The sequence below is a fragment of the Hypanus sabinus genome, unplaced genomic scaffold (genome assembly GCF_030144855.1).
Source record: "Hypanus sabinus isolate sHypSab1 unplaced genomic scaffold, sHypSab1.hap1 scaffold_259, whole genome shotgun sequence".
Lineage (NCBI taxonomy): Eukaryota > Metazoa > Chordata > Chondrichthyes > Myliobatiformes > Dasyatidae > Hypanus > Hypanus sabinus.
The window spans coordinates 166,504-180,845 of NW_026780717.1; the positions used below are offsets into that span (position 1 = coordinate 166,504).

At 45.9% G+C, this 14,342-nt stretch overlaps 2 protein-coding genes across 2 annotated transcripts in view; one reads left to right on the forward strand and one right to left on the reverse strand.

Annotated features, from left to right (window-relative positions):
- The window catches only part of LOC132388046 (gastrula zinc finger protein XlCGF8.2DB-like), a 33,109-nt gene extending 21,100 nt beyond the window's left edge, over window positions 1-12,009 (forward strand). Inside the window, exon 3 of the transcript XR_009510126.1 lies at window positions 11,631-12,009. The gene's annotated coding sequence lies outside the window, so the exon portion shown is untranslated. The remainder of the gene's footprint in view (window positions 1-11,630) is intronic.
- On the reverse strand, window positions 684-5,245 carry LOC132388049 (zinc finger protein 239-like). Its single transcript, XM_059960402.1, has one exon. It carries the CDS (start codon window positions 4,721-4,723, stop codon window positions 3,884-3,886), a length of 840 nt encoding a protein of 279 aa, XP_059816385.1. The 5' UTR covers window positions 4,724-5,245; the 3' UTR covers window positions 684-3,883.
- Window positions 12,010-14,342: the final 2,333 nt, after the last annotated feature.

Below are 14,342 nucleotides of genomic sequence, written 5' to 3' on the forward strand. Positions count from 1 at the left end.
CCTATGGTGGGGGTAGCCATAACAGAGGGCACAGCCTGAAAGCGGAGGAGCAACCTTTTAGAGCAGTTAAGGAGGATTTTATTTAGTCAGACAGCAGTGAATCTGTGGAATTCTCTGACACAGATGGCGGTGGGGGCCAACTCTGTGTGTACATTTCAGGCAAAAGCTAATAGTTTATGGATCAGTCGAGGCATTACAGGATATGCCGAGGAGACAGGTGCATGGGGTTGAGTGAGAACCGGGATCAGCCATGATAGAACGGCGGAGCAGACTCAATGGGTCTGACTGGCCTAATTCTGCTCCTATGTCTGATAGTCTTATAATGCGAGTGTCTTACACAGTGAAGATTGACACAAAATACTTATTACATTCGGCCGCGATTTCTTTGCCCTATTACTAACACGCCATCATCATCTTCCAGTGGTACAATATCAACTCTTCCCTCTCTTTTACCCTTTATATATCTAAACAACTTTTGATACCTGATATTATTGGCTCAATTACCGTAATTTTTCATCATGTCTCTCCTGTGTGTGTGTGTGTGTGTGTGTGTGTGTATGTGTTTTTGTTGTTTCCTGTTGGGTATGTAAAAGATTTCCAATCCTCTCACTTCCCACTGTTTTCTTGCCATATTACATGACCCCGCTTTTGCTTTTATCAAAAACAGGAGAAAATCTGTGGATGCTGGGAATCCAAGCAACACAGACACAAAATGCTGGAGGAACCTGGGAGGCCAGGCAGCATATATGGGAAATAGCAAACAGTCGACGTTTCGGGCCGAGACCCTTCATCAGGACTGGGAACAAAGAAGATGAGACATCAGAGGAAGCAGTGTGGGGGTGAAGGGGTGGAAGACGTGGTAGGTGATGGGTGACACTGGGAGACGGGGAGCAGTGAAGGAAAGATCTTCTTTGGATTTTATTTCCTTAACGATTCTCGAAAGATCATTGCTAATGCCTCCACATCACTTCAGCCACCTCTTTCGGATCTCTGGGGTGTACACCATCTGGTCCAGGTGACCTATTTACCTTCAGACCATCTCTGTATCCCAAAGAACCTTCTCCCGTGTAACGTAACTTTACACATTCTGACCACTGACATCTGGGACTTCCATATTCCTGCCAGTGTCTTCGAGAGATAAGAGTGATGTACAAGATTTATTCAGTTCATCTGCCATCACCTTGCAGCCCCACCCCGTTTCTACCTCTCCAGCATCATTTTTCAGTGGTCCGATATCCACTTCAGCCTCTCTCTTACAATATATGTACCTGAAGAAAAATTTGGTATCCTCTTTAATATTGCGGGTAGCTCATCTATGTATTCCATCTTTGCTGCCTGACAATGACGGAAAACGTAGTTTACTTTATTCAATGTAGTCTTGTTTTTTTTTAGTATGTTTCAATTGCGCTTAAGCCCAAAGTGCATAGAGATATGTAGGTAATACATGATACTTATGGGGTATTAGCCTTCATAAGTGGAGGAATAGAGTTGAAGTGTCGCGAGGTAATGATGCAGCTCTATAAAACTCCAGTTCAGCCACACTTCGAGTACTGTGTCCAGTTCTGGTCGCCTCACGATAGGAAGGATGTGGAAGCATTGGAATGGGTACAGAGGAGATTTACCAGGTTGCTGCCTGGTTTAAGGAGTATGGATTATGATCAGAGATTAAGGGAGCTTGGGCTTTACTCTTTGAAAGAAGGAGGATGAGAGGAGACATGATAGAGAAGTACAAGATATTAAGAGGAATAGACAGAGTGGGCAGCCAGCGCCTCTACCCCAGGGCACCACTGCTCAGTACAAGAGGAGATGGTAAGGGGAGGGAAGTTCAAGGGGGATATTAGAGGAAGGTTTTTCACTCAGAGAGTGGTTGGTGCGTGGAATGCACTGCCCGAGTCAGTGGTGGAGGCAGATACACTATATACAAATTTAAGAGACTACTAGACAGGTATATGGAGGAATTTAAGGTGGGAGGCAATATGGGAGGCAGGGTTTGAGGGTCACCACAACATTGTGGGCCGAAGGGCCTGTAATGTGATGTACTATTCTATGTTTTATAATCAATACATTATTTCAGATAGGACAATCCGTACGAACCATTCGAATATAATATTACAGGATTAATAAGCAGGAACAACTCCCCCAATAGATAAAACCATTCCAAACACATACATTCCTCAACCAGTGGAGTACCTCACCACAGGCATTGTTTGTGTCATCAGTCAGACAACCTAAAGATTTTCTCTATCAATCAGCTTCCAAATGTTGCTACTCTGTCATTCGTTGACACGCCCCGCTGCTGATTCCCTTCTCCTTATCATACGTTCTTACCCCGACCGTCGTCCAGAGCCCCAAACTCTGCCCTGTGCAGACCCGCCTCTGGTTTCTGACCCTGCTCCGTTGAACATCCAAACAATGGTTTCGCATTCTGCTTTCAGTCTTTAGAGGACAGTGTGTTTTCAACAACACTTTAGAAGCAGGGGAAATGACCCATAATGTGGAAATGAGCCATGAATAAGGAGGGTAACTCCCAAATTCATTCTTCCTCAGCTCAGAGATTTCAGGGGTAAAGAACATCTCAGACAGAACTGCAGTCAGCTCAATTTCTTCAGTCTGCAGAAAATTCAGGGAAACCTCTTCACCCACAGGATGGTGACTGTTTGGAACCCATCACCACAGGGAGAGCAAGAGGTGAACAACAGGGGAGGATTTAAAAGGACTGTCCTGGAACAGAATCACAGGCAGGGTCCAGCCGGCATGAGTTGACCCTCCACTGTGCACAAGGTGTGTTATAAATTCATTACGTACCGGAGACAGAGTTTAAAATAGAACTGATTTATTTGTCTCAGAACCAGAATATTAAACTCCAGTCCCATTAAAGGTGAATGTGCAGCAGAAGAAACTCCTCCCATGCCCAGTGACCAGGGTGCAGAACTGGGTGTGGTGAGCAGCAGCAATAATTGCAGAGTTCAGCACCGACAGTCAGTCTCGAAATTGCATTCAGCAACGGTGATGGAAAAATATCCAGCATGCAGCTTATTGAAACTTTCTCCCTGGTGTGAACCCGGTAGTCTGTCACAAGTGTAACAATGTTTAGGTTACGACTATAGAAAACAGGGATTTGGAGTGTGGGTCTATCCAATGAGAGAAATGTTCCTTCTTGTGAGTCTGGAAGAGAGATGTTCATGGTCTTTTGCTGGGGAGAGATGAGACGATGCGAATGGAGAGAGTGGGCTGTTTCTTTTTTTTTGTTTTCTTTACTAACCCTATAGTCAAAGTAAGAATTATAAATCTCAATTGTTTAATCACATATTGTGTACCGTTGTTATTTCGGGGTACAGTACTGATTTGTAACAGGGGATGCATCATGCAGCATCCACCCAAATGAGATTTCTTAAGTTTGGCCGGGCTGGGGCCGGGGGCAAATTAAGCTATTTTAAGCTGCTAGCTAAAGTGAGAGTTACATAAGCTTAGATTACTTAGTGAATCACTTCCCACATTCACCGCAGGTGAACGGCCACTCCCCAGTGTGTACTCGATGATGCACATTTTGGTTGATTTGGCTGAGAGAAACTTTTCCCAAAGACTGACCAGTTGATCGGCCTCTACTCAGTGTGAACTCGCTGGTGTCTTTGTAGTTGAGATGACCGAGTGAATCCCTTCCCACAGTCTAAGCAGGTGAACGGCCTCTCCCTGGTGTGAATTCGCTGATGTACCTTCAGTTGGGATGACTGAGTGAATCCCTTCCCACAGTCTGAGCAGGTGAACGGCCTCTCTCCAGTGTGAACTCGCTGGTGTACCTTCAGCTTGGATGACTGAGTGAATCCTTTCCCACAGTTTGAGCAGGTGAATGGCCTCTCTCCAGTGTGAACTCGCTGATGTACCTTCAGTTGGGATGACTGAGAGTATCCCTTACCACAGTCTGAGCAAGTGAACGGCCACTCCCCAGTGTGAACTGACTTGTGTACCAGTAGTTCGTGTGACAGAATGAATCCCTTCCCACAGTCTGAGCATGTGAATGGCCTCTCACCAGTGTGAACTCCTGATGTCCTTTCAGATTAGACAAGCAAGTGAAACCCCTCCCACAGTCTGAGCAGGTGAACGGCCGCTCCCCAGTGTGAACTCGCTGATGTAACTTCAGAATAGATGACTGAGTGAATCCCCTCCCACATTCTGAGCAGGTGAATGGCCTCTCTCCAGTGTGAACTCGCTGATGTACCTCCAGTTTTGATAACTTAGTGAATCCTTTCCCACAGTCTGAGCAGATGAATGGCCAAACCCCAGTGTGAGCTCGGTGATGTCCCTTCAGTTGGGATGACAAAGAGAATCCCTTCCCACAGTTTGAACAGGTGAAAGGCCTCTCCCCAGTGTGAACTGACTTGTGTGCCAGCAAGTTGGATGACCGAGTGAATCCCTTCCCACAGTCTGAGCAGATGAACAGCTTCTCACCAGTGTGAACTCGCTGATGTTCCTTCAGTTTAGATGACTGAGTGAATCCCTTCCCACAGTTTGAGCAGGTGAACGGCCTCTCCCCAGTGTGAACCCGCTGATGAATCTTCAGTTTATCTGAGGAAGTGAATCCTTTCCCACATTCTGAGCAGGTGTATGGCCTCTCTCCAGTGTGAACTCGCTGATGTTTCTTCAGGTTAGATGACCAAGTGAATCCTTTCCCACAGTCTGAGCAGGTGAACGGACACTCCCCGGTGTGAACTCGCTGGTGAGCCATTAGGTCAGATGACCGAGTGAATCCTTTCCCAGAAATTCAGCAGTTGACCAGCCTCTGCCCGGTGTGCTGTGAACTAATTGGTGTGTCCACTGGTGGGAAGACCGACTGAACCCCTTCTCACACACAGAACAGGTGAATGGCCTTGCCCCAGTATAAACTTGCTGATGTCCCTTCAGTTGAAATGTCCAACTGAATCCATTCCCACTGTCTGAGCAGATGAACAGGTCCCCCCCCCCCCACCACCCCCGTTTAAAATGGCAGGCATGGCAGTCAGTCTGATGATAGAGTGAATCCCTCCCCACAGTCTGAGCAGGAAGGATGACCGAGTGAATCCCTCCCCACAGTCTGAGCGGGAAGGATGATCGAGTGAATCCCTCCCCACAGTCTGAGCAGGAAGGATGACCGAGTGAATCCCTTCCCACAGTCTGAGCAGGAAGGATGATCGAGTGAATCCCTCCCCACAGTCTGAGTGGGAAGGATGACCGAGTGAATCCCTCCCCACAGTCTGAGTGGGAAGGATGACCGAGTGAATCCCTCCCCACTGTCTGAGCAGGAAGGATGATCGAGTGAATCCCTCCCCACAGTCTGAGCGGGAAGGATGACCGAGTGAATCCCTCCCCACAGTCTGAGCAGGAAGGATGACCGAGGGAATCCCTCCCCACAGTCTGAGCAGATGATCGAGTGAATCCCTTGCTCCACTTCTTAAATATCTGGACAGAGACAGCAAAATTGACGTGTAGTGTTCGAGATTCCCGTAGACAAATTCCTTGTCATTTTTAACCTGTAAAAAGATTTACAGAATCAATCAATGGGTGTAGGAGAACATTTCAGATGAGATCACATGAGTTGTCACAGTGTGATCTTACAATGAAGTTCAACCCAAGTTGCAGAGAGAAATCATCTTCTGACTGGGCACAGTGCTGGTATCTGGAATGACCATCAAATTCTCTGATGCTCTTCCTGTGTCTATCAGAATGGGGCATTTCTGCCATCTCCAATCCGTGACCTGGCTCAGTTTGACTCTCTCCAATGGTATTATTCACTGTTCCCACTGAGCTGCATGGTTTCCTGTTCCCACAGTAACTGAAACACTCTCACACAAAAAGCCAGCAGTGCATTCCATGCACCCACCACTCTCTGTGTAAAAAAAAAAAAATTACTCCTGACATCCCCTCGGTATCAATTTTCAAGCACTTTAAAACTCTGCTCTCTTGTGTTAGCCATTTCAGCCCTGGGAAAATAACCTCTGGCTATGCACACGATCAATGCCCCTCATCATCTTATACACCTAAAAAAGCTCTTAACCAAAAAAAAGGACATTTTACACATTATACGTGATCGAGTTCATCTGCACTCTCACACAACCTATGTAGCAGGCCTGTAATGGGTAATGAAGGATTTTCTCACCAGAGCTTTTGTACATTGTCCATATGTGGTTTGCTTGCTAAACTATGCTTTAAAAAGTCAGATTTGCAAACATCACTCCACTTCTTCCCACTTGCAAATTCTCCAGCAACTTTTGCATCACCACAATACACACAGGTAACACCAGTTTCTATATTGGACATAAATATTTCCCCTGATCCCTCTTGAGGAATTGAGGATATATAAACAAAATCATTTTGAACCTATGAAACCTCTGGCCAAAAGAATAATTGGGACTGAATAGGAATTTTGAACTGAAGTGAACTCAGTTTTCAGCATTTAGCTAAGACAGGCTCATTACCAGTTCTCTGAGGCTTGCAGAGAGACAAACTGAGAGCTGATAGCATTATACATTGTACTCATGTTTGATTAACTGGAGGAGGACTCCCTGATAAGGACAGGAATGAACTTGTTTGTTATTAAATCAGGGCCTTGCAAAGGGAATAACTGACAAGGACGAGACTGTACATCCATCTGTAATTAAAACCTTGATTTAATAAACTCTCAATTCTAAGTAATTAAGTTTTGCACCAACAGACTTGGGTGTACCAGTTCAAACAACATATTGCAATAGTAATGTATGGGCTTACTATGTACTATGTACAGGCTGTAACCTGACTAAGTCAGTCCACTTGTTAGATAGTGCCAGTGCTTACGTGCCTTCCCTTTGACAACTGGGTCTCAATCTCCTGCAGGAGAATGCACAACAAACTGTGGTGATGATAAGAAACTGGACTCCCGAGTTTTAATTGGACTCAACTTTTAACATTTGTCATCACGAACAGGATCCCAATACAGGGAGTGCCAAGCAGACGGGCTGAGTAAGTGGCTGGACCACTCTGGGGACTGCGGAGACTGACCAGGTGCCCAATAGGTATTTTACCTTTTGCCACTCTCCGTTACTTCATTTGGAGGTACGGTCCCTCACCCAAGGCTGATTGCTTAGCTTGACGGGATTGGGAAAGAATCTGTCGAGAGGCTCGTATAAGGAAGGCAAAATTTTGCTAAGTAGGCATGAGGCGGTACCAGGTAAATGTTACTAAATGGGCAGGAGGCTTACATGCCAGGTAATTATATTAATTGTGCAGGAGGTGCCAGCGGGGTAAAGTTACCTGATCGATAATTGAGCAGGAGGCTTTGTGCCGGGAAAATTACTTAGAGGACAGGGGTCAATTGCAGTCGATTGATGCGAGTGGGCCAGGAGCAGCCCTACACAATATGTCTGAGAGTTTTCCAGGCAAGGAAAAAGATTTTCAAATGTTGAGTGCAGCGCTGAATAAGAAATTGGGGAACAAAATGTGGCCACTGGGGGGGGGGAGGGAAACTGGGATATTACCTCATGAGAACAAACAGTCAATTCGATATGGAAAAAGAACTGTGGAAAGAAGTGGAAATTGTTGAAAGGGAGTGAAAGGAAAAGCAGATATGAAGTGGAACAGTATATTATTAGCAAATTGGAGTAAGAATGCATGTGACAATGGGATAGAGGTATGTACTGCAAAGGTTGGGAGACGCTAAAAGTGAAGTGTGAATGGGTGGATGTGCGCCAAAAACGAGAGCACGAAAAACAACGTAAGCAAACCAATGCCGGCCCAGATAGGAGAGAAGGGCAGGAACGTCAGACAGACAGACAGACAAACGTACTTTATTGACCCTGAGGGAAATTGGGTTTTGTTACATACTGATAGGGAATCAAGGGATCCCAAACCCATGTCTGTCATACCGACCCTGTTTGAGGACAGTGACCATGATGAGGAGTGGGAACCCCCCCACCCCGTATCTCTCCTACCTTACCAGGGGCCAAGTGCACCCAGTGCCCCCAAACCCCAATGATAGCCGCTCGGGTAAAACAGCGGGACAGGGAAGTCGGGGGGGGGGGCTGCCACTTTACCATGTGATCCTGAAAGGGAATACAGAGGTTTATTCCGAGACAGGGAGAGAAGAATACAATAAAACCCCAAAGTTAATGGCTCCACAAAGACAATTCCCACCTGAATGTTGCCCAATCCACGAGCAGGAGGGACAGCCCTCAGTGATTCCTGTGTATGCACCCTGGAAGCCTCAAGAAATGATAATGATCATGAATCATGCCCCAGAGAGAAAAGAAAAACCAGCACAGTTTGCTCAGTGTGTCCACAGTACCACACAAATGTCTAATGCAACTGCACAAGATTCATTTATTTATTTATTTATTTATTTATTTATTTATTTATTTAGTTTGCTCAGTGTGTCCGCAGTACTACACAAATGTCTAATGCAACTGCACACGATTTATTTATCTATCTATCTATCTATCTATCTATCTATCTATCTATCTATCTATCTATCTATCTATCTATCTATCTATTTATTTATATATATAGTTTGCTCAGTATGTCCACAGTACTACACAAATGTCTAATGCGACTCCACAAGATTTATTCAGTCTCTGCTGCATGATTCTCTCCGCTGCTGAGGGGAGGAAAAGGAATGTAGGTTTGAGATACCAAACCTATCAGGAGTTACAGGCGGGAAACCATAATCAGAATGATCAGACAGAGCAGATTATTCAAGCCTTGGAAAGGGCTCTCCAGCAACCTGTAAACATTAGTAAAGTAGTTGAATGCAAACCTAACCCTGGGGAATCGGGACCAGACTATTGGGAGTGATTTGTGGCCTGCTATGGCACTTTCGCAGGAGACCAAGCCTTTAATAATGGGAATCTGTCCCCCCAGTTTAATGCCCTACTGTTCTATTGCTTACCAATATAGCTAGCCAACACGATTAAAAATAATATGGATTGGCCTGAAAATGACCGAAATGGAATACGTTGCGCTTTGACATATCATTGCGACCGGACTTTCGAATCCCGATCAACCCTGAAGGGAACTAATATTAAAGGTGTTCAGTGGAAAGAAGGATGCGAGTGGGCTATATCTGGGGATCAGAAGAACAGAAAGCTACCACGGGACAGGTGGGGCAAACAACCCGCTTAGAAATGGACAAGCAAGGATGCTTCTTACTGTGATTTCCACCCCTCAGGAAGAGCCCAATGTAATATTGCAAGTTGCTGGAATTCCAATTCCGTTTATGATTGATATGGGGGCAACCACAACCACTCTCGATCAGGAAACAGTATCAGAAAAGGGATTCCAGCGGTCAGACGCTACAATCACTCTGTCTGGCTTTGAAGGCATAGGATGTACGTGTTCACATAACCAGCCACTGCAGGTGAAATTCCGGGGAACCAGTGTGAGGTTTCATTTACAGTCACCATCAGTCGGGGGTGTAATCTTGAAGGGAGAGACTTGCTCTGTCTGTTGGAAGTCGAGAGCCTATGCACAGACAATGGTATCACCCTGCAACTAGCGAACAACCGACTGCTTCCCCAATTTCTGACCCCCCCCCCCAGTGGTGGGCACAATCTGGACTCCACTGAGTTTGAACCCCTCCTGCCAGTGGTCGACTCTCATGTGACTCTGTACTTTGACTCTACGGGGTGCTCATCTGAGGAAAGCCATATTTATGCACCCCTCGAGGGACAGAAGTTCCCTTTCACGGTGCTTGGACAGGTTAAAGGAAGAGAGGGCAGTTCATTACTGTCCGAAGTTCTGGATTTCCTTTGGGGACAGACAGGACTGGTGGTTCCCCATACCAGCATCAGGGTTTGCCCTGGGTTCCCTGCCTACACCCTGACAAAACAAGCCTCCTGCACGAAAGGAGACTGGCAAGATTTCCTGTGGGCCAACTCCGATACTTGAAGGAGTTGGAAATGAAGACGGGACATCTGCTAAAACTCTCTTTTAATATTGACAAAACCCAAGATGTTGTACCACATCTCTGGGCAATTTCAGGCAATGAAGTCGGCCGCACCAACTGCCCCCTGTCTGGATCACAGTGAAAGAAGGACAGACTCTCCCATCCATTCTGCAATACCCCCTCAAGCCTGAGGCAACTTTTTACGAGGATGGAATCTCTTTTGTGCATCCAGCAGGAAAATTGTACTCTGGATATGCGATAGTGACGGACAGTGAAATAGTTGAGCAGGCCTCTTTTGAAGCAGCTGTCTCTACCCAGAAGGCTGAGCTGTTTGCTTTGACTCGTGCCTGTATCCCAGCAACAGACTAAAGTGGGAACGTTTACACAGTCTACCGTTATGCATTTGGAATTGCACATGACTACGGGGCTCTCTGGGAACATGGGGATTCCTGACTTCCTATGGCCACCCCATTAGTAATGCCACCTTTGTAAACAACTTACTCACCATTCTACAGCTACCTCGAGTTTTGGCTATTATTAAATGTGCAGCCCACGCCCGCATGTCTAACCTGGTCACTACAGGCAATGCTTTAGCAGGTTAGACAGCGAAAAGTGTGGCACAATCCTCGGTAGTTGTAGTCCGCTCGGGTTCCCGTCAAGCAATCCTCCGTGACTCAAGCAGAACGGGTTTGCCAGACATGAGGGAGGTGCGTACTTTTCAGGGGGACGCCTCTAAGGATGAGCGCAAACTGTGGTCCCAGATGGGGTTCCAGAAAGACCCCGATCTAGGTTTTTGGATCACCCCAGTGGGACAGGTTTGTGTTCCTACACAGTTTTTACCAACATTGGTCAATTATGTAAATAACTGTACACACTTGGAAAAGGAGGGAATGGTTGGTAACCTGAACCCTGCACATCGGGTACGATTCCCTTGACAGGTGAAACTTTTTCGTGTCTACAAGTTGATTTCATTGAATTGCCTAGAGTACATTGCTATAGATACTGCTTGGTTATTATAGATGTGTTTAGCAGATGGATTGAAGCTATTCCAACTACCATTAATACTGCTGACTGTTGTGAAGGTATTATTACGGAAAATAATTTCCAGGTACGGCCTGCCAGAGATGCTGAGCTCTGACAATGGCCCACACTTTGTGGTGAAAGCAAATGAAGGGGTATGTAGCGAACTAGCTATCAAGCAACAATTACACTGTGTACACCACCCATAACAGGACACATAACAGGGGACTTTACATCTCACAACACTGGATTCAGTGATGAAACCCGTGATTAATGTTGTTGTCCCACCGAAATAATAAGAAACACCCATTTTGGTGCGTTTAAATACGAGCGCTCCCCTACAGGTGACGTCACACAGCTCCCCCCCCCACTCGTCTGACGTCACACATGGACTCCCCACACCGGGATTTGCCCTCACGTGCGCGGTGTCTTACGTCATCCACGCGCTGCTGTGCTCGAGCTTTATCGGTTGAACGGCTGGGCTAATAATCACGTGACCAGCCACTCCCCCACCGCTGTCAACAGGGGATTCAGGCGCTGCGCTATTCCCATTGGTGCGAAGCGATGTCAATCACTGCTTACAACCAGTCGCGGAGGTGGACAAGCCGAGTGGGCGTTACCCCGCCGAGTTCGTCTCCCGCTCAAGCGCCGACCGCCTCCTCAGAGCGGAGAAAAACTCAAAGTAAATGTCCACTTTCTGATTTATTTCCATTTCCCTCCGAAGGAAGTTGGGGCGTTTGTGAAGCGTCTCCTGCGGCCGGAGTCTGATGTATCGCTGAGAGGTAGGAGGAGACCGCTCGGCCCGTCAGATGTGTGGAGACCGAAGGGATCGAGGAAATGAGGATCGGGCAGAAACATGTGGCTGAGATGGGACAGCAGCCGCCATCTTGCTGATGGTTAGAGGGGCTGAATGGCCTCCTGCTGTTTCTCACTTAATGTTGCAGTGTTCCTGTCCAGCAAGGCTCCGGAGGAATGTGAATAAAAATTAGTGTTTATAAACACAGATCTGATTTAAATGAAACGTGAACATTTCCTGTTTGGGTCTGAATTATGTTTTGGACCTGGATGGGAATCGAGCCGGTGACTCTGTGAACTGGAGGTGGAGGGAAACGGATCGGGGAAGATATGGTGTGGAAAAATAATCATGTATCTGGCGTAAATATGGAATAATGTGGGGAATGCGGTGGATGGGTTTTGGCAGCGTGTGAGGGGTGAGGAGCGGATTCACCGGTTCACCGGTTCAGGAGGGAGACCCTCCACCCGACACCTGATCCCGTTTCCAGTTCATGTTTTTCTGCAGATCGGCAGCATCTGCGGGTCACTGCTCGACGTGTACGTGTAGCTTCATCTTTCCCCGTTCAGACAAGTCAGTGAGATCCGGATCTGTCACGTCCTCTCGTTGTTTGTGGACAATGTTTTTTTTCTCTGCAATATTTTCTGTTGTTTCATTCCGCTGTTTTGAGGTGCTGAAGGGCTGCCGATGTTTCTGGGTGTCTGACCCGTTTATGTGAGAATTTAGCCATTTGTATTTATCTGAGCTTCTCACAAATGTGTAAAGTTTAGTTCAGCTTCACTTCAGAATTTCTAAAGCAACACCCAGTCAGTCAAATTGCTCCACTCAATTAAGATAGCTTACATTTTTTTCTCTATTTTTGTACTATATATATGTATATTCTTATTTTAAATCACAATTGTTAAAAACTATTGTTATGAATTAGTTTCTACTACTACCACAGCGACAACAAATTTCATGACACATGCCGGTGCTATTAAACCTGATTCTGATATTGATATGGGAGACCAACCACCAGTCACCTGTTCCCAGTTACTGCAAATCGTAATGTGAGATTGAAGCATTTTCCATATATTTGCTTTCCACAGAAATGACAACAGTTCAGTTTCCTTCTGAGGTTCTAGAGCAGAAGCTCAGTCTGTCTAATATTTCCACACAATTAAAATGGGAAATTTGTTTATTATCATCATGTACTGAGCTACAGTGAAAATCTTGCCTGATGTACCATCCACACAGATGGATACATTCCAACAGTACATTGAGCTGACATACAACAAAATAATCACTGTAACAAAGCATTGTGGCTGCAGAGAAAATGCAGTGCAGATAGACATATGGTGCAGGGTCACGTCGAGTTACATTTTGAGGTTGAGTCCATTTTATCATTCATTTGACTTATAGCTGCAGACAGGAAGCCATCCTTCAGCCTGGTGTTACGCACTTTAAGGCTTTTGTATCTCTCCCCCGATGGGAGAGCGGGTTTTGCAGCAAGAATGTCCAGGTTGTGAGGATCTTTGAGTACATGGCCTGCTTTTCCGAGGGAGGGGAAGTGTAGGAAGAGTCCATGGAGGGGAGGCTTGTTTCTCTGATGTTCTCTGCAGTTCCTTGCAGTCATGGGCAGAGCAGTAGCCATACAAAGGCGTGAAGTATCGACAAGAAGCTCAGAGACCTCGGCCTTCACCATGCCTTGTGTCGCTGGATCCTGGACTTCCTGTCAGATCCCCAGCAGGTGGTGAGAGTGGGCTCCATCTCCTCTGTCTCTCTGACCCTCAGCACAAATAACCCACAGGGTTGTCTCTTTGGCCTTCTCCTTTACTCTCTGTGCACCCATGACTTGTGTTGCCACACACAGCTCCAATCTGCTATTTAAATTTGTTGACAGCACTACATTGATTGGCCTAATCTGAAATACTGATAACAATCAATCAAATGCCTTCTGACAAGGCTCGGTCCAAACAAACTTTTCACCCTTCTTCAGGATATTAGTCAGAGGAAATGCGATAGCAGCAAAGTTCTTAGAGAACTTGCAGTAATATCCATCCAATCCCAGAAACCTTCTAAGAGCCTTCGTAGCAGTCAGAATAGGAACTTGAGAAATTGCCTGGACTTTTGCCAGAACAGGAGGCAACTTGCTTTGACGTACAACATAGCCAAGACAGGTCACACTGGCATGGCCAAATTCACTCTTAGCCAAGTTAACTGTAAGGTTGTCCTAGGAAAGCCTGTCAAATAGCTTTTCTACTGCAGAGATATGCTCTTCCCAAGTGTCACTCCCTGTAACTAAGTCATCAATATAGGTATCTGTGTGTTCTAACCCTCGAATTACAAAATCAATCATTCTCTGGAATGTTCCTGGAGCATTTTTCCTTTCAAAAGGCAAAACATTGTATTCATACAACCCAGATGGTGTCACAAAGGCAGAAATTTCTCTACCTCTGTCCGTCAATGGAACACACCAATACCCTTTCAACAGATCAATTTTTGTAAGAAATTAGCTTTTCCAACCTTATCGATGCAATCATCCACTCTAGCGACAGGATAGACATCAGTTTTTGTTACTGCATTTACCTTTCTACAATCAGTGCAAAATCTAACACTACCATTATGTTTGGGCACAAAAATGCAGGGTGACGCCAATCTCAT